General features: G+C 47.4%; 1 protein-coding gene across 4 annotated transcripts in view; it reads left to right on the top strand.

The window, feature by feature from the left end:
* MAN1C1 (mannosidase alpha class 1C member 1) overlaps nt 1–19,678 on the top strand; it is a 147,731-nt gene that overhangs the window by 43,321 nt on the left and 84,732 nt on the right. For 3 of the 4 annotated variants that reach the window (XM_068967326.1, XM_068967325.1, XM_068967322.1), the window contains exon 2: nt 18,551–18,647. In XM_068967326.1, coding sequence (XP_068823427.1) covers nt 18,551–18,647 — 97 coding nt within the window. Of the gene's footprint in view, nt 1–18,550; nt 18,691–19,678 lie in introns of all 4 variants that reach the window. The other variant, XM_068967323.1, reaches the window with a different exon arrangement.

Genomic DNA, 19,678 nt, shown 5'->3' with positions numbered 1-19,678 from the left:
CATGTTGCCTTGGAAAGCTCTTGGAAGCGCTTACACAGAAATGACATTTAATGGCTTGGAAGCCTGGCGTGGTGCAGTCCATGGGGTCGCAGAGAGTCGGACATGACTGAGCAACTGAACAAAAACAACAATTTTTATTTTTATTCATTTTAAAATGATTTTTTCCTTTCATTTATTTGGCAGCACCAGGTGTTAGTTGTGGTACATAGTCTCTGCTCTTTGTTGTTGTTGTTAGTTAGTTAGTTATAGCTGCAAACTCCTCCTCACAGCACAGGGGATCTGGTTCCCTGAGCAGGGATTGAACCTGGGCTCCCTGCATTGGGAGCACAGAGTCTTAGCCCCTGGACCACCGGAGAAGTCCCTACTGGCTTGCATTTTTGAAGGGCTTTCTCTGGTGGATATATAGACCAAGGATACAGGAGCAGGGGCAAGAGAGGCAGCAGGGAGACTGTGCTGAGGTTGCGGGGCAGTGGTAGGCTGGGAGGCAGCTGGGAAAGAGATGGATGAGAGAGAGCATGGACAGACTTGCTGGAGAGAGAACATGAGGTGCGCAGTTGAAGGAGACCGCAGAGGACTCGGAGGTTTCAGATGTACACTGCTGCCTTTTCCAGTCTTGGAAAGATAATGAGTGTGGAGCCCACGGCCGCAGCCGCCAGTGCTACCACTTACGCCAGGGTTTTCTCTCTGCAGGGAGCTGTGCCGAATGCCTAGCCTTGTAATTACAGTCGGCCCTCCGTGTCCATGGGTTTCACAACCGTGGATTCGACCAACTGAAATTCAGTCTGAGGTTGGTGAATCCATGGATGCAGAACCCGAAGATAAGGAGGACCAACTATACCAAGTCATTTTACATAAGCGGCTGGAACATCTGTGGATATTGATATCTGAGGGAGGTCCTGGCTACTAAGGGACGACTGCAATCCTTACAGCCCTGTTGGAGGCAAGCATGGGAATTGCTCCGTTCTGTGAGAGGCATGGGCTTCCCTGGTAGCTCAGCTGGTAAGGAATCCACCTGTAATGCAGGAGACCCCGGTTCAGTTCCTGGGTTAGAAAGATTGCCTGGAGAAGGCATAGGCTACCCACTCCGGTATTCTTGCCTGGAGAGTTCCATGGACAGGGGAGCCTGGCAGACTGTGGTCCATGGAGTCGCAAAGAGTCGGACACGACTGAGCAACTAAGCGCCATGCGTGAGAGGCATAGGGTATCGTGACCAAGAGTGTGGACTGTCTGGGTTTGAACCCTGCCTCTGCCACTTCCAGGATGTGACACTTGGGCCTGTGCCTCAGTTTCCTCATATGAGAATGGGAGTAATGATATACTAACCTTCTGACTAAGGTCCGTCTAGTCAAGGCTATGGTTTTTCCAGTGGTCATGTATGGATGTGAGAGTTGGACTGTGAAGAAAGCTGAGCGCCTAAGAATTGATGCTTTTGAACTGTGGTGTTGGAGAAGACTCTTGAGAATCCCTTGGACTGCAAGGAGATCCATCCAGTCCATTCTGAAGGAGATCAGCCCTGGGATTTTTTTGGAGGGAATGATGCTAAAGCACTCCAGTACTTTGGCCACCTCATGCGAAGAGTTGACTCATGGAAAAGACTCTGATGCTGGGAGTGATTGGGGTCAGGAGGAGAAGGGGACGACCGAGGATGAGATGGCTGGATGGCATCACTGACTCGATGGACATGAGTCTGAGTGAATTCCAGGAGATGGTGATGAACAGGGAGGCCTGGCGTGCTGTGATTCATGGGGTCGCAAAGAGTCGGACGCAACTGAACTGAACAGAACTGAACTGAACCTTATAAAATTAGTGTGAAGATTAAGAGTTGACATATATGTGAAACACTGACCACTTAATATATATATATATTAAGCATAATAGTATCATTATCTTTAAACAAATGAGATCATTGAGGCACGTGAGGTTAAGCATCTTGTCTAAAGGCACACAGCTAGGGAAATCTGGGACCCAAAGCCAGGCTCTTACCCTCCGTGCCTTAGCTCCTGCTTGAGAAGGCCTTTCCAAGCTGTGGCAAGAACTGTATGTGCTAGCATGCACAAGCGCCCTTTTCACGGTGCTTGGCACATGCTGTATGTTCCGTAAGTGTGTGTCTGTGTAAGTGTGGTTTCTTTTCCTGTGGAATGGGAGTGATGACGACACCCACCCTGCCTCACTCACAGGATCGTAAGACTCGAATCAGGAAGGCGAAGCACAGTGGAAATGGCAGAGCTAGCTGCACATGGGTGGCCTTCAAAACGGCCTCGTTGAATGAGTTCCCCTTGGAATTTCCCTCACAGATGCGCTGCGGTCTTTCCGGTTGTCAGTCGTCTTTGTCCCCATCTCCTGCCTGCACCCTGATGCCCTGCCTTTGATAGACTAGGGTGGGGAGGACCCTTCTCTTTACAGCTGGGGAGCCAAGCTCCGTACAGCGGCAGAGCTCAGAGCTGCTTGTGACCTTCTCCATCTGCATCTTTTGCCTGCCTTCAGACCCTGCACCAAAAGCATACACGTGTGCGGTAGGAAAATGTCTCACCCTCTCTTGCTACACCTGTGGGCCTCACAGGGAGTGCTGGAAACCTTGAAGTGTATGTGGGGGGTGGGGTAGAGATGTGAATAAATTTGCGCTTTGAATAATCACTGTGGCTATAGCGGGGCACTGTGAAAGAGGCCGAAGACGGTCCTCTAGGCCAGCTTGGAGGCTGCTGCAGGAGCCCCCCAGAGAGGCGGGAGGGATATAGATTCAAGAGGTGGTGCAGAGAGAAGTGAATGGAGACAGACTTGGTAGATAAACTGAAAGGGAACAGTCATCCTGTGGCTGCTTTTCACTGAGCACATATTATGCACCAGCTGCTGCGCTAAGCACTCTTTGTGTGTTATCTTATTTACTCCCTGGGTTATCATAAGGATTAAATGTTCCTGTCCTTTTACAGATGAGGAAACTGAGACTCAGAGAGATCAAGTCACTCACTAAAGGCCACCCAGCCAGTAGCTTCTCAAATTTTATTGTGCGTTTGGATCACCTGGTTCAGTTCAGTTCAGTCGCTCAGTCGTGTCCGACTCTTTGCAACTCCATGAACCGCAGCACACCAGGCCTCCCTGTCTATCACCAACTCCCAGAGTTCACTCAAACTCACGTCCATTGAGTCGGTGATGCCACCCAGCCATCTCATCCTCTGTTGTCCCCTTTTCCTCCTGCCCTCAATCTTTCCCAGCATCAGGGTCTTTTCAAATGAGTCAGCTCTTTGCATCAGGTGGCCAAAGTATTGGAGTTTCAGCTTCAACATCAGTCCTTCCAAAGAATATTCAGGACTGATTTCCTTTAGGATGGGCTGGTTGGATCTCCTTGCAGTCCAAGGGATTCTCAAGAGTCTTCTCCAACACCATAGTTCAAAAGCATCAATTCTTTGGCACTCAGCTTTCTTTATAGTCCAACTCCCACATCCATACATGACCACTGGATAAACCATAGCCTTGACTAGATGGACCTTTGTTGGCAAAGTAATGTCTCTGCTTTTTAATATGCTGTCTAGGTTGGTCATAACCTTCCTTCCAAGGAGTAAGCATCTTTTAATTTCATGGCTGCAGTCACCATCTGCAGTGATTTTGGAGCCCAGAAAAATGAAGTCAGCCACTGTTTCCACTGTTTCCCCATCTATTTGCCATGAAGTGATGGGACCTTGTCTAACTCAGTGAAACTAAGCCATGCTGTGTGGGGCCACCCAAGATGGATGGGTCATGGTGGAGAGATCTAACAGAATGTGGTCCACTGGAGAAGGGAATGGCAAACCACTTCAGTATTCTTGCCTTGAGAACCCCATGAACGGTATGAAAAGGCAAAAAGATAGGACACTGAAAGAGGAACTCCCCAGGTCAGTAGGTGCCCAGTATGCTACTGGAGATCAGTGGAGAAATAACTCCAGAAAGAATGAAGGGATGGAGCCAAAGTAAAAACAACACCCAGTTGTGGGTGGGACTGGTGATGGAAGCTGTAAAGAGCAATATTGCACAGGAACCTGGAATGTTAAGTCCATGAATCAAAGCAAATTGGAAGTCGCCAAACAGGAGATGCCAAGAGTGAACGTTGACATTCTAGGAATCAGCGAACTAAGATGGACTGGAATGGGTGAATTTAACTCAGGTGACCATTATATCTACTACTGTGGGCAGGAATCCCTTTGAAGAAATGGAGTAGCCATCATAGTCAACAAGAGTCTGAAATGCAGTACTTGGATGCAGTCTCAAAAACGACAGAATGATCTCTGTTCGTTTCCAAGGCAAACCATTCAATATCACAGTAATCCAACTCTATGCCCTGACCAGTAACACTGAAGAAGCTGAAGTTGAACGGTTCTGTGAAGACCTACAAGACCTTCTAGAACTAAGACCCAAAAAAGATGTCCTTTTCATTATAGGGGACTGGAATGCAAAAGTAGGAAGTCAAGAAACACCTGGAGTAACAGGCAAATTTGGCCTTGGAGTACAGAATGAAGCAGGGCAAAGACTAAGAGTTCTGCCAAGAGAACGCACTGGTCATAGCAAACACCCTCTTCCAACAACACAAGAGAAGTCTCTACACATGGATATCACCAGATAGTCAACACTGAAATCAGATTGATTATATTCTTTGCAGCCAAAGATGGAGAAGCTCTATACAGTCAGCAAAAACAAGACCAGGAGCCGACTGTGGCTCAGATCGTGAACTCCTTATTCCCAAATTCAGACTGAAATTGAAGAAAGTGGGTCACCTGGAGATCTTGTTAAATGATGGCCTTGGTTCAGCCGGTCTGGGATGGGCCCCAAGATACCGCATTCCTAACATGCCCGCGGGATTTGCCCCACTGCTGGTCCCTGGACCACACTGAGTAACAGAAGTCTGCCTGCCTCCAGGACTCATACTCTCAGCCATGGTGCCTTAGAACAGCTGCAGATGGCGGGAGATTTCTGAAGCTACTCGAATCTAAATCCCACCCTGGGCAGGATGTGGGAGAGCTGCCAGGACCTCAGATAGGTCGGAAGTTGTTTCACATTTTCACTTCCTCCCTTTGCCCAACAGCTCAAGCAAACCCAGAAGTGAGAGGGTTGGCGGTAGCACCTCTCCATCTATTCCCCACCCGCCCCTCTACCCCTCAGCACAACCAGACCCCATCCTGCGTCTGCTTCTGAACCAGGGGCCAGGGGTCATGTGCATTCACAGATGTCTCCACAGTTGTCAATCAGATCATTTTGTGGGGGACCTGTTGATGGGGGTGGATTGAGAAATCTAATGTGGATGGTTGTTAGTGCCAAGCTGTCAGCTGTTTCCCTGGGCCATACTGAAAATGAAGGGGAACAAAATCGACCCAACGTTCTAATCTCTTAATCTGTGTGATCATTAGCTCCTGGGATGATTGGAGACCAAGCCCTTTCCCATTCAGCCCCTGCAGATGGGCCAGGTGTCACTGCTGGGAGACGCCAATAAGGCTGCAAGTCACTGTGTGAGCACTTTAATGACTGGGAAAATCCATTTCCCTTCTTGGCAGCTTTGTGATGTTGCAACTGTGCTTCTGGGTCATCGCCAGCCCTGATCTGTCTGTGCGCATGCTTTATTTTACAAAGGGGAGGACGTCTCACTCATTTCGTTGACCGCTCCATTCTCCCTAGTTGCCGCCAAAGAACTTTCTGAGGCAGACTTTCTGTCCAGTTTTCCACTCTCCAGACAGTCTTCCAGTATTCCCATGTCTTTGTCTCATCAAACACATCCTTTCTGACTTGGCTCTGTCATTTGGGGGCTCCTTAGGCTGGGGTGGGTGTCTGTGCAGGGGCAATACCCGTGGATTCTAGTTTTCTGCAGGACAGGATTCTAGAACTCTGAGACAGAGAGAAAGAACATCTTAAGCAAAATAATAATGTCTGCCTCAAACCTGTAAATATTTTTCATTGTAAGATTTCATGTCATTGCAATTTGTTCAGGTGGACAAGAACAGCTTTTGTTTGAGAGAGAACTGAAGAGGTGTCTTAGGATTCAGCTCCAGTTGCTCTTCCTGTCTGTCCGTTGCTGGAGCTTTGCTGCCTGCCTCTGCAGAGCTCGGCAAGGGAATGCTTTGTGGTCTATTGGTAGGTGTTCTTTGAATCTATAAATCTGCTGGAAGGGAGGGGCTTCCAGAGACCATCCGGCGCTCCCTCTGTCTCTAGCATGGACATGCGTGGCTGCACACACACACACGTGTGCACACACAGACACAGACACGTAGATACATAGACATACAGATGATGACTGCCTGGTGTGTATCTCCAAATCCCAGTGGGGGCAGAGGTGTTTAGTTCCCCTGTCTGTTGATTCTTACAGCCACATTTTGAGTCTGTCCCAGATTTCTCTTGCTGTAGCTCAGGCTGCCCCTGCCTCCATCAGCTGCTTCACTGTCCTGGCTCATCTTTTTGGAAACACGACCATCCCTGCGCCATTAACTTACACATCTAGGCGATGAAAAGCCGTTTTCCTTGTCTGGTCTCACATGGTTCTTGTAAAATGTGGCTTGGCAAACTGGTAATGTCTCTGGCATTAAATCCTGTTTGACTGTGAGGTTCTGGCTCTCTGCTTCTATTTATGTTGTTTCTCTTGCTGGTTGGGCCCTTTCTGACTCCTGGCTGTAAAGGCCTTCTACTCTGTCAAAACCCACTCCTTCCCATCCACACCATGGCTAATCAGCCATGCACTCCCTTTGACTTAGGAGTAGCATTGTATCATTTTTCCTTGCTTTTCATTTAACAATCTTTCATTTTCGCCTTACAAACATTTATAGATATTCGTTGTAGAAAATCCAGAAAATATAGATCAATACAAAGAAAAAATGACCACTAAACCACTCACTATCTGACATAACCACTGTCAACATTTTTGTGCATATCTTTCCTGTCTTTCTCCTTTAAAATACTAATAATAATCCAGTGATCTTCTTGCCATATAACTTGGTGTCCTGCTTTTCCAACTAATATCATATAACAAGCATCTTTGTGTGTGTCTCTCTATATATAGTGATATTTAGTTTATATCACTAAATATTTAGAAGCATAATTTTTTTTGGCTGTTTGGCTTGTGGGATCTTAGTTCCCCAATCAGGGATCAAACCCAGGCCCACTGCAGTGGAAGCACAGAGTCCTTAACCACTGGACCCCTAGGGAATACCCAGGAAACACAGTTTTTTTCAATTTATTTTTAATTGAGGGATGCTTGCTTGACAGTATTGGTTTCTTTGCTGCCATTCATCAACATGAATTAGCCCTAGGTGTATATGTGTCCCCTCCCTCTTGAAACCTCCCTCCCACCGCCCATCCTTTTACACCCCTTCAGGTTGTTACAGTCCCAGTTTGGGTTCCCCGTGTCACACAGCAAACTTCCATTGGCTCTCTATTTTACATATGGTAGTGTATATGCTACTCTCTCCATTCATCTCACCCTCTCCTTCCTTGGAAACATGATTTTTAACACTTGTTTCATACTTTACATCATCCCTCGCATGATTATTTTTAATTGGGAACAATACCTGTCAAGCCCACTGAACTGTCCAATCAAATTAAGGAAGTGTGCAAAGAGCTGAACAAATATGAGCAACGATCATGAGCACTGTTAGCTTTATCTTCCCAAGCAAATAGTTTATGTCTTCACAAAATACTTTATGTCTTCACAAAATTGTTGTATACTTTCCTATTCATGAGGGCTTCCCTGAGAGCTCAGTTGGTAAAGAATCTGCCTGCAATGCAGGAGACCCCGGTTCAATTCCTGGGTCAGGAAGATCTTCAGGAGAAGGGAGAGACTACCCACTCCAGTATTCTTGGGTGTCCCTTGTGGCTCGGCTGATAAAGAATCCTCCTGCAATGCAGGAGACCTCAGTTAGATCTCTGGGTTGGGAAGATCCCCTAGAGAAGGGAAAGGCTACCTAGTCCAGTATTCTGGCCTGGAGAATTCCATGGACTGTATAACAGTCCATGGGGTTGCAAACAGTTGGACACAACTGAGCAACTTTCACGTTCCTATTCATGAAGTTTTGCCTAGTGGTGGGTAAAACAAGCTGTCTGGGTTTAATCTTTAAAAGAGAATGTGCTTATTAATAAGTTTTTATTTTTCCCTGGTAATTTCTTAGAGGCTCTATCCTAAGGAATTTACCTGAAATATAGAGAAAGGAGTATGTACAAAGATGTCCATGAAGGTGTTATTTACAATAGCCCCAAAGTAGAAAACACTGCCATGTCCAACTGTATGGGAGGAAGGTTAAGTAACTGATGCTGAACCTACTCACCAGACTATTATATAGCTAGCTAAAATGATGTTTACAAAGGTTTTGTAATAAAATGGAAGACGTTTATGTCACCATCATGGGAAAAAGCAAAGATGAATGAAAAAGAATGAAAAGAAAGACCACCCAATGGGAATAGTGGTTATAATGTTTAAGTGATGAGTGATTGTTTTCTTTCTCTCTACTTTTCTGCAATGAGCTTGCATAGCTTAGTTTCATGAAAAGATAGGTAGGTAAGTTACATAGGTAGTTAGATAGCTAGATCAACCTTGTGTTTTAAACTATTGGAAAGGATATAGGTGGGAGAAGGAAGTACGGGGCACAGAACTGAGCTCAAGTGAAAGGAGTGACCCAGAGATGTGAGAAAAGGGCATGGGGTTGCTGAGCCCAAACTGACATGGAACTTTTAGGAAAATGCTTTGCACCACAGAAGGTGCATTTTAGTTTAGCTTTGGAGCAGGAAGAATAGAGTAAGGATGGGCACCTCGTTTGAATATAGTAAGAGATAAAAAGAGAAACTAAAATTATGGGTTCCTCATTTGCTTCATCTTCTGACCAGCATGGATGGGCCAGGCTTGGTCAAGGGGATGTGAAAGCCCAGCAGGGCTTTTGAGGAACCGAGGGGTAAGAGGAGCCACAGGATACTGGCAACAACATTTTATCATAATTTATAGAAGTGGAGGAAAACAGAATTCTGTAATGTATATATTTGGGTGAAAATGACATCAGTTCAGTTCAGTTCAGTTGCTCAGTCGTGTCCAACTCTTTGTGACCCCATGAACCGCTGTGTGCCAGGCCTCCCTGTCCATCACCAACTCCCGGAGTCTACCCAAACCCATGTCCATCAAGTCAGTGATGTCATCCAACCATCTCATCCTCTGTCGTCCCCTTCTCCTCCTGCCCTCAATCTTTCCCCAAATCAGGATCTTTTCAAATGAGTCAGCACTTTGCATCAGGTGGCCAAAGTATTGGAGTCTCAGCTTCAACATCAGTCCTTCCAGTGAACACTCAGGACTGATCTCCTTTAGGATGGACTGGTTGGATCTCCTTGCAGTCCAAGGGACTCTCAAGAGTCTTCTCCAACACCACAGTTCAAAAGCATCAATTCTTCAGTGCTCAGCTTTCTTTATAGTCCCAACTCTCACATCCATACATGACCATTGGATAAATCATAGCCTTGACTAGACAGACCTTTATTGACAAAGTAATGTCTCTGCTTTTCAATATACTGTCTAGGTTGGTATTAACTTTCCTTCCAAGGAGTAAGCGTCTTTTAATTTCATGGCTGCAATCACCATCTGCAGTGATTTGGGAGCCCAGAAAAATAAAGTCAGCCACTGTTTCCACTGTTTCCCCATCTATCTGCCATGAAGTGATGAGACCAGACGCCATGATCTTAGTTTTCTGAATGTTGAGCTTTAAGCTAACTTTTTCACTCTCCTCTTTCACTTTCATCAAGAAGCTTTTTAGTTCTTCTTCACTTTCTGCCGCAAAGGTAGTGTCATCTGCATGTCTGAGGTTATTGATATTTCTCCCGACAATCTTGATTCCAGCTTGTGCTTCCTCCAGCCCAGTGTTTCTCATGATGTACTCTGCATATAAGTTAAATAAGTAGGGTGACAACATACAGCCTTGACGTACTCCTTTTCCTATTTGGAACCAGTCTGTTGTTCCATGTCCAGTGCTAACTGTTGCTTCCTGACCTGCATACTGGTTTCTCAAGAGGAAGGTCAGGTGGTCTGGTATTCCCATCTCTTTCAGAATTTTCCACAGTTTATTGTGATCCACACAGTCAAAGGCTTTGGCGTAGTCAATAAAGCAGAAATAGATGTTTTTCTGGAACTCTCTTGGTTTGTCGATGATCCAACAGACATTGGCATTTTGATCTCTGGTTCCTCTGCCTTTTCTAAAACCAGCTTAAACATCTGGAAATTCATGGTTCACATATTGCTGAAGCCTGGCTTGGAGAATTTTGAGCATTACTTTACTAGCGTGTGAGATGAGTGCAGTTGTGCGGTAGTTTGAGCATTCTTTAGCATTGCCTTTCTTTGGGATTGGAATGAAAACTGACCTTTTCCAGTCCTGTGGCCACTGCTGAGTTTTCCAAATTTGCTGGCATATTGAGTGCAGCACTTTCACAGCAGCATCTTTCAGGATTTGAAATAGCTCAACTGGAATTCCATCACCTCCACTAGCTTTGTTTGTAGTGATGCTTTCTAAGGCCCACTTGACTTCACATTCCAGGATGTCTGGCTCTAGGTGAGTGACCACACCATTGTGATTATCCAGGTCGTGAAGATCCTTTTTGTACAGTTCTTCTGTGTATTTTTGCCACCTCTTCTTAATATCTTCTGCTTCTGTTAGGTCCATACCATTTTTGTCCTTTATTGAGCCCATCTTTGCATGAAATATTCCCTTGGTATCTCTAGTTTTCTTGAAGAGATCTCTAGTCTTCCCCATTCTATTGTTTTCCTCTATTTCTTTGCATTGATCACTGAGGAAGGCTTTCTTATCTCTCCTTGCTATTCTTTGAAAATGACATCAACATCCTGCAAAGTTCCCCAATATTTTTCAGAAAGAACATCAGGAACCTCCCTGGTGGTCCAGTGGTTAAGACTATGTTTCCATTGCAGGGAGCATGGGTTTGATCCCTGGTCAGGGAACTAAGATCCTGCATGCCACACAGTGTGGCCAAAAGATAAAAAATAAAGTTATTGGAAAAAACTTCAGACTTTTAGAAAAGTTGCAAAAAATACTACAAAGATTCATATTTATCCTTCACCCAGATTCCTCTGAGTTCAGTTCAGTTCAATTTAGTCTCTCAGTCGTGTCCAACTCTTTGAGACCCCATGGAATGCAGCACCCCAGGCTTCCCTGTCCATCACCAACTCCTGGAGCTTACTCAAACTCTTGTCCATAGAGTCAGTGATGTCATCAACCATCTCATCCTCTGTCGTCCGCTTCTCCTCCTGCCTTCAATCTTTCCCAGCATCAGGGTCTTTTCCAATGAGTCAGTTCTTCGCATCAGGTGACCAAAGTATTGGAGCTTCAGCTTCAGCATAATGTTAGTGTTTTACCCTGCTCACTTTGTGTGTACTCTCTCTCCACACACACACACACATACACACACATACATGTGTGCGCGCATGAAGGTTTCAGAACTATTTGGGAATAAGTTGCAAGCATAATGCCCCTTACTCCTAAATATTTAACTGTGTATCTCCAAAAGGTTCACTCTACTTTTCTCCATAACCACAGTAAAACCAGAAAATTAGCATTGATACAGTACTGTCTGATTGTATCATTCACATTTTGTCAATTATCTTGAGAATTGTCTTCTATAGTAGTGATGATGGTAATAATAATAGTAGTTGTTATTTCTGCTCCAGGATCACATCCAAGATCATGCATTGCATTTAGTTCACGTCACTTTAGTCTCCTTTAGCTGGAACAATTCCTCAGTCTTGTCTTTTCTTCATGACCTTGATGTTTTTGAAGAGTAAAGGCCATTTATGTTGTAGTGGTGGTGGCGGTTTAGTCACTAAGTCATGTCCAACTCTTACAACCCCATGGACTGTAGCCTGCCAGGCTCCTTCTGTCAGTGGGATTTCCCAAGCAAGAATGCTGGAATGGATTGTCATTTCCTCCTCCAGGGTGTCTTCTCAATCCAGGAATCGAACCTGCATCTCTTGCTTGGCAGACAGATTCTTTACCACTACACCACCAGGCAGCCCTTTATGTTGTAAGTTGTCCCTCAATTTGAGTTTGTCTGATCTTTCCTCATGATTCAGTTCAGGTTTGCATTTTGGGCAAGATTACCACTGAAATGGCATATTAAATGGCATGTGATATCTGTTTGTCCACATTAATAGTTTTAAAAATTATATATTAATAACAGCTTTACTGAGTTATAATTTACATATAATAAAATCCACCATTTTAAAGTGTAAAATCCAGTGGATTTTAGTGTATTCCCAGAGTTGTACAGTCGTTATCACAATCAATTTTAAAACATTTCATCACCCCCGAAAGACCCCATCCCCATTACTAATCATTCTCCATGCCCTTTTCCCCAGTCCATCTAACCATTAGTCTACTTTCTGTTGGCATGAACTTGCCTATCCTGGATATTTCATATAAATAAAATCTGTGCAGCCTTTTGTATCTGGCTTTTTCCACTCAATACAGTGTTTCCAAGGTTCATCCATGCTGGAGCAGGCATCAGCACTGCATCCCTTTTTATGGCCAAATAATATTCCATTGCATAATATCTATTTACATATTTTGTGGATTCATTCATCAGTCAAAGAGCCTCTTGATGAAGGTGAAAGAGGAGAGTGAAAAAGCTGACTTAAAACTCAGCATTCAAAAAACTAAGATCATGGCATCCGGTCCCATCAGTTCATGGCAAATAGATGAAGAAACAATGGAAACAGTGGCAGACTTTATTTTTCTGGGCTCCAAAATCACTGCAGATGGTGACTGCAGCCATGAAATTAAAAGATACTTGCTCCTTGGAAGAAAAGCTATGACCAACCTAGACAGCATATTGAAAAGCAAAGACGTTACTTTGCTGACAAAGGTCTATCTAGTCAAGGCCATGGTTTTTCCAGTGGTCATGTATGGATGTGAGAGTTGGACCATAATGAAGCCTGGTGCCAAAGAATTGATGCTTTTGAACTGTGTTGTTGGAGAAGACTCTTGAGAGTCCATTGGACTGCAAGGAGATCCAACCAGTCAGTCCTAAAGGAAATCAGTCCTGAATATTCATTGGAAGGACTGATGCTGAAGCTGAAACTCCAGTACTGGCCACCTGATGTGAAGAACTGACTCATTAGAAAAGACCCTGTTGCTGGGCAAGATTGAAGGCAGGAGGATAAGGGGACGACAGAGGATGAGACGGTTGGATGGCATCACCGACTCGATGGACGTGAGTTTGAGCAAGCTCCGGGAATTGGTGATGGGCAGGGAAGCCTGGCATGCTGCAGTCCATGGGTCGCCAAGAGTCAGACACAACTGAGTGACTAAACAACAGCGTATTTTGTTGATTCGTTCATCAGTCAATGGACATTTGGGTTGTTTGCACTTCGGAGCTATTACAGATAGTGGTGCTATGCACTTTCGTGTACAACTTTCTGTGTGGACATACGTCTTTAATTTTCTAGGGTATGTGTCAGGGTTCCCAATACCATGGCTACTTGCAGTGATTCACCAGGATGGCTCCGAGGACCTGGCACATAGTCCCACCCCTGGCTGATTTACTGCACTGAAAGGACACAAAGCAAAATCGGCAAAGAGGAAACATGCATGCGGGGAGCCCAGAAGGAAACCAGGCCCAGCTTGCAAGCGTGCTCTCTGGGTGGAGCCAAACAGAACACACTTCATTTGTCCAGCACTGAATTGGGATGACTGGTGTGAGACGCTGTTCACCAAGGAAACTCATTAGAGACTTAATGCCCGAAGTTTTATTAGGGGCTGGTCATGGAAGAACACCCCACCTAACATGCACCAAAATTCCAGACTCCCAGAAGGAAAGCGGGTGTTCAGCATACACCACATTGTCTGTGCCGCCCGGGTGCAGTAAACCACCCTTCCCCATCAGAGAATGGTGAGAACACTCACTGAACTCAAGTTCCCAGACACCAGCCAAGGGCCAGATGTGCAAGCAGGGTCTTTCTAGGGATAGAAGTCTCAGGCCTGCTGTGTCAACTCTGCTTCCTGCAGGGCTGCAGCCAGGAGGGCAACCGCGAGGTCACATGATACTCTGTGTTTACCTTTTTATGCTAAACTGTTTTCCAAAGCAATTGCAGCCATTTTCATTTCCACCAGCAATTGATGAGGGTTCCAATTTGTTCACAGCCTGGCCAACACTTGTTATTGTCCATCTTGTTGATTACAGCCATCCTAGTGGAACTGATAGGTTTTTAAGTTGGTGAGTTGCAAGCATTTAGAACCAAAAAAGGAGGACCCATAGGGGCCAAAATGGGTTCTCTAAGAGCAGATCATACCAGTCTAACTCCTGATTTCTCTTTAAAAGAAAAAAAAAAAACCACCCTCTATTTTCTCTGTACTGGGACAGAGTGTTTTTTTGTGTTTCGGTCCTGTTCTTTACAATATCTTTGTACACAAAATGGAGACATGGAGCTTGGACTGATTGTCTGGCAGATTCCTCCTGTGTTGACAGATGACACTCAGAGAGCAAGGCTGGAGTCAGGTGAAGGGCCCCTGCTGCTGTTCCCCTGATTCTCTGTTCAGCCCAGCCATTGAATATTTCTGTCCAAAACTTGGGGGAGATGCAGATGGCAGAGCCATCAAAGCAGGCAAAATACCCAAAACAGGCAGACACACGCACATTGAATGATAAGATCTGGTTCCAGAAAGATCCTGACAGCATGGAATGGTATGCAGAGTCCAACGACATGCAGTTATTACAGACAAATGGCAAATCCACACTCACAAAGTCTGGTCCAGATCTGGACCAGGGAGAGTTTGCACTTTGGTTTCTGTTTGTTACCAAAAACCAACCTTTACAAATGGGTGATAAAGTCTGGGCACCCTGGAAGAATGTTATGATCTGTTCCTGCAGTTTTAGGGGATTCAGAGCTCTGCCATCAGGGGAGCTGTTGAAGGAGCTGGTCTGTTCCGCGGCCAGTAGGCAGCCTACAGTGGCTTGAGAGTTGGCTGCTCCTGCATGAAGATCTGTGGTGGGAGCGTATGAGCTGTCTTCCACATGGCCTGCAGGGAAAAGCAGATTTGGATTGGTTAAGAACTTTGTGAAATTCCGCAGTTGAATGAGCTGCCTGGTAAGATGGTGAGCACCCCATTACTCACAGTGTTCAAAGAGAGATTACTTAGCCTTTTATTAAGGAGTTTGCACGGGACAAGAGGTGGCCAGGTCACCTTTCAGGCCTTAGAACTGCCTAAACTGGAAGCCAGGGACCGTCCATCTCTAAAGCCAAGTCCAGGGGTTGCCCAGGGCACACAGCACCAGTTCCAGGGTTATCCTCTGGTGTCCTCACAATCCTACTTGTCCATCAGGACATTTGGGTGCCCATGAAGCTCCCCTTGGGGCTTCACTCATATGGTAAAGAATCCACCTGCAGTGTGGGAGACCTAGGTTCGATCCCTGGGTTGGGAGGATCCCCTGGAGGAGGGCATGACAATCCACTCCAGTATTCTTGCCTGGAGAATCCCCACGGACAGAGGAGCCTGCACGGGCTGCAGTCCATACAGTCGCAAAGAATCGGACACGACTGAGCGACGAAGCACAGCGTGCACCCAGAAGCCCCCCTTGAGACACTCGCCTTCTCCTGAGCGCTTCTGTTACTCAGAAGACACATCCCCTTTCAAATTTCCACTGAGACTTGAAAGATGAGCAGTTGGAAGTGGAGGAAGGGGACTGGGGAGCAATCGCATAATGACTGCACCCCAAACTGCGGCAAGCACAGGACAGGCCACCTGGTAGGTTAGGGCGGGTGCGGAAGAGAAGTAAAGATTGCCTGGCTGTGAGCTTTCCCGTCACCCCTGCTCGTCCAGCGCCTGGGCTGGCGACCCAAAGTGCAGACACTAGGCTGAGCTTTCAAGGGTCTGTGTGCCCTTCGGCACATGTGTGTGTGACCGAGCAGCTCTGATTGCCTTCCAAATCCTGTCCCAGTGACGCAGGGATTGTGTGTGTCTTCCTTCCCCTCCGTTGATGGGGAGGACTGTGAGAACGGGCCATGATCCAAACATCCCCACGTCCCTGCAGTGACAGCTCCTTTGAGAACACGTGGATACCTATGGTCCTCTTAATTACTCCTGCACAAGTAGGCGGGGCTTGGGGCGGAGCTTGGTCCTTGCCTCGCTCCTGCTACTGCCATTTATGTTGGAACAGCCTCCTGCTGCTCCCCTACCCAGCCACCTCCCCTACGACTTAATTGAGGGCCTCCCCCCAGAATAAGAGAGCCTGAGGGAGGAGGCTGGTCTCCCTTAAGCGCTCTTACCCAGCAATTAGTTTCCCTTATTGCCAATTCAAGATAAGTAGAAAATAACAGAGGAACGGAACCAGGACCCAGAGCCGGTGCCAAGTGCTTGGCATGCATTACCATGACATTCACATGTGTGTCTCAGGGGAAGGCACAGAGCAGGCCAAGCCCGGAGGTGGGATTTGCCTGCCTGGGACTTGACAGGGCTTCACACCACCAGTCCTGCTGACTGTGCCTCCCTGCCCACCTTCCATCTCGGAGCCTCAGTTTCAGCATCCCTGAAGTGGAGAGATAATACTAGATTATGCTAGTATCGTGATTTCATGGAGAGCACAGGTCATAGCCCTGGCAGGCCTGCCCTCTGGGGTCTGTGTGTTTGGGCCCCAGTGGTGAGCATGGCGGTAGCTACTGTCTAGGTGTGCCTGGAAGACATGGCTTGGCACCAGGAGTGGCAGAGCATGGAGAGTGCAGGGAGCATTGTCCAGAAAGACAGAGCTGAAGCTGGAAGGTGGGCCGGGAGACCGAAGGGAGAAAGCAAGCAGAAGGGTGCCAGACAGTGTCTGAAATGAGCTGAGAAGTAGACATAAACACACACAGTAGACCAGTGGTTCTCAGGTGTGACCCATGGACCGGGGGGAGTCTCTTAGCCAAGAACCTCAGGTCCCACCCCAGACCTGCTGGATCAGAAACTCAAGGATGGGGCCCAACAGCCTGTTTTAACAAGCTCCCCAGGTGACGCGGATGCAGTCCAAGTCTGAGAACTAATAAGGTGGATGCGAGGAGGGGTGGATGGATAAGGCTTGGAGAAGCCAATTGGTATTTTACAGGCTGAGCAGGAAGGAGGACTTGTGTTTATTGATCACTTGCTGTGTCAGGTCGAAAACGGCATTTCTAGCTACTTGCTTTCATTTAAACCTTTCAGGATTGTGGCAGAGCAGGCCTTGTTATTCCCATCTCAGAGATGAGGCAGCTGAGGCTTAGAGACTTTTAGTCGCTTGCCAAAATCAAAGAGATAGTGGCAGAGAGAGAATTAGAAGCCAGGCCTCCCTGGCCCGGAAGCCTGAGTTCCTTCCACTAGCCCAGGCTGCCTCCCACCTCCCTGTCCCTCAGGAGTGCCTCCACTGCCCGGCCTGGCCCCTTCCTCAACCCTGTGGTCACCCCAGAGCCCTGCTCAGCTGTCCCTCTCCTTCAGCCTGCCGTCAAAAGCAAAAGACAGACCCGGGGAGGGGTGGGGTAGCAGGGCTGGGGACAGACTGTCACCCTGTGTCCCTCCAGCCTCCAGTGCTAAGCGCAGTTAGGGGACAAGGTTGCTTCTGTGATGCTCCCAAGGGGCTGACATAATTCACCTAACGATGGTGTTCATGGTGAAGAACCCGCCTGCCAGTGCAGGAGGTGCAGGAGATGCAGATTGGAGCCCTGGGTCAGGAAGATCCCCCAGAGGAAGGCATGGCAACCCACTCCAGCATTCTTGCCTGGAAAATCCCATGGGCAGAGGAGCCTGGCGGGCTACAGTTCACAGGGTCGCAGAGAGTCAGTCATGACTGAAGTGACTTAGCACAGTAAGAACTTACGCACTGGGAGACAGAGCTGACAGACACTCGTTGCCAAGACCTGTGCAGGGTGCTTTGGGGAAACGGAGGCAAACAAAGTGTAGTGTAACGGCTTTCAAGAGTTCATGGTCCAGAGCCAGTGAAGCGAAAACTAACAGTGACCCGCTGGGGTGCTCGGAGGCCTGGGACAGCCAAGCCAAGTGTTGGAGGAGTTCATGGAGACTCCTGCAGTGACTTCAGGGAACAGACTTAAGACTTCGGGCCAGAGGGCATGCGTTCAAGTCCTGGCATTCTCACTGACTCACTGGGTAACCCCAGGCAGGTTACCTCCTGTCTTGACCTGTCTCCTTATCTACAAATCGGGAGTTAATTCCTCCCACAGGGGATGGTTCTATTAGATTCTAACAGACATCTCCCTGGGAGTTTCATTTCCTTCCCTTCAAAGGGTCACTTTAAGTCCAAGAAGGCTTCATGGAGGAGGTGTCTTTCCATGGTGACACTCAGATCCGGTTGGCTAGAAGGTACTTAGTATCGTTTGTGTCATCTCTGCGGAGTCTGTGGGTAAACGCAGGATGCGTGGGGTGGTCTGAGGAGAATGGTCTTCCAGGTGTGACTATGAAAATGGCGGTGAGAGGAAGTTGTCTTCCTCAGTGCGGAAGATTGTTTTCGCCGTGTGGTTTCAGATCCCGCTGTAGGAGGCGAGGCCGTGCGGCCAGCCCGTGCCGCCGCGACTCTCCACGCTCAGCCTCTGCTTCTGCTCTTCTTACAGATGATGCGGTTCGCCTGGCAGAGCTACAAGCGCTACGCGATGGGGAAAAACGAGCTCCGGCCCCTCACGAGAGACGGCTACGAGGGCAACATGTTCGGTGAGCTGACCTCGGGAGAAGCCCTGCCCCTGGGAGCCGAGCAGTAGCCCTGCTCGGGGACAGTTTTATTGTTGGCTTTTTTTGCCTTCTGAGTGGTGTCCCTCTTTCTCCAGACCTGGAGGCTCCTAAGTGTGAGTTCCCTTCGGGGTTGTCTAGGTTGCTGAGCCTTCTAGGTTTGAGGGAAACCCACATGCTTCTCCCTCACCTCACACTCTTCTTTCTATGCACCTGTTGTTAATTTTCAGAGCAGACAGACTTGGAAATGTGAGTGGGGACAGTGAGTGATGGACACGTGTTTCCACAGAGAAGGCAGGCAGATCTGAAGGACACAGGATGGGGTTTAAATCCGCTCCTTCAAGAGGCTGTAAAATGATCTGGGATGTTTGCCTAGAGAAACCAGACATGTCTCTGATAAACTGGGCACGCACACTGCTTTGGGGGTCTTGGGGGCATGTCTGTCGCTGGCTGGCTTGGTGAACACACAGTCACGTTAGGGAGCCCTACGGGTGCTGCTGCGTGTTGGCAGCTTGACTTTGACCTGCAGCCTCACTGCCCGACCTCTCTGCCCTTTGCTGCCACAAGATCCTCCTCACCCAGAGCCTCGAAAGCCCCTCTCAGCTGGAGAGTCTGCAGAGTGCCTCATTGCCGGCACGGCTTCAGGTTCCAAATGTAATTCCTGGACAAACTGCCAGCTCTCTTCTCTGCAGGCCTTTCACGTGAGAAGATGCTGGAGGCACTGGGCTTTCTTCTTCCCTGAGAGACAGGAGCTATTTGGGCAGAGCAGGGCTGGAGACAGAGACTCCTCACCTGTATTTCCCACTCCTCAGAAGCACAGACTCCTGACACCGAGAACCAAGGACCTAAGTCAGATGAAATTCTCCAGAAAAATTCCAGAAGCAGGTTTACAAAGAAAAGCCTCCCATGCATATTTGTGTTACGTGAAAAGAGACTCAGGCAGGATCTACTCCAGGCAGCATCCTGACCCTTCAGGCTGTTCAGACAGTTCACGTCCCTTGAGTAGGAGGGTGTGA

Source organism: Capricornis sumatraensis, chromosome 3 (genome assembly GCF_032405125.1).
Source record: "Capricornis sumatraensis isolate serow.1 chromosome 3, serow.2, whole genome shotgun sequence".
NCBI lineage: Eukaryota > Metazoa > Chordata > Mammalia > Artiodactyla > Bovidae > Capricornis > Capricornis sumatraensis.
The sequence above is the reverse complement of the archived record's forward strand: the minus strand, read 5'-3'. Positions and strand labels throughout refer to the sequence as shown.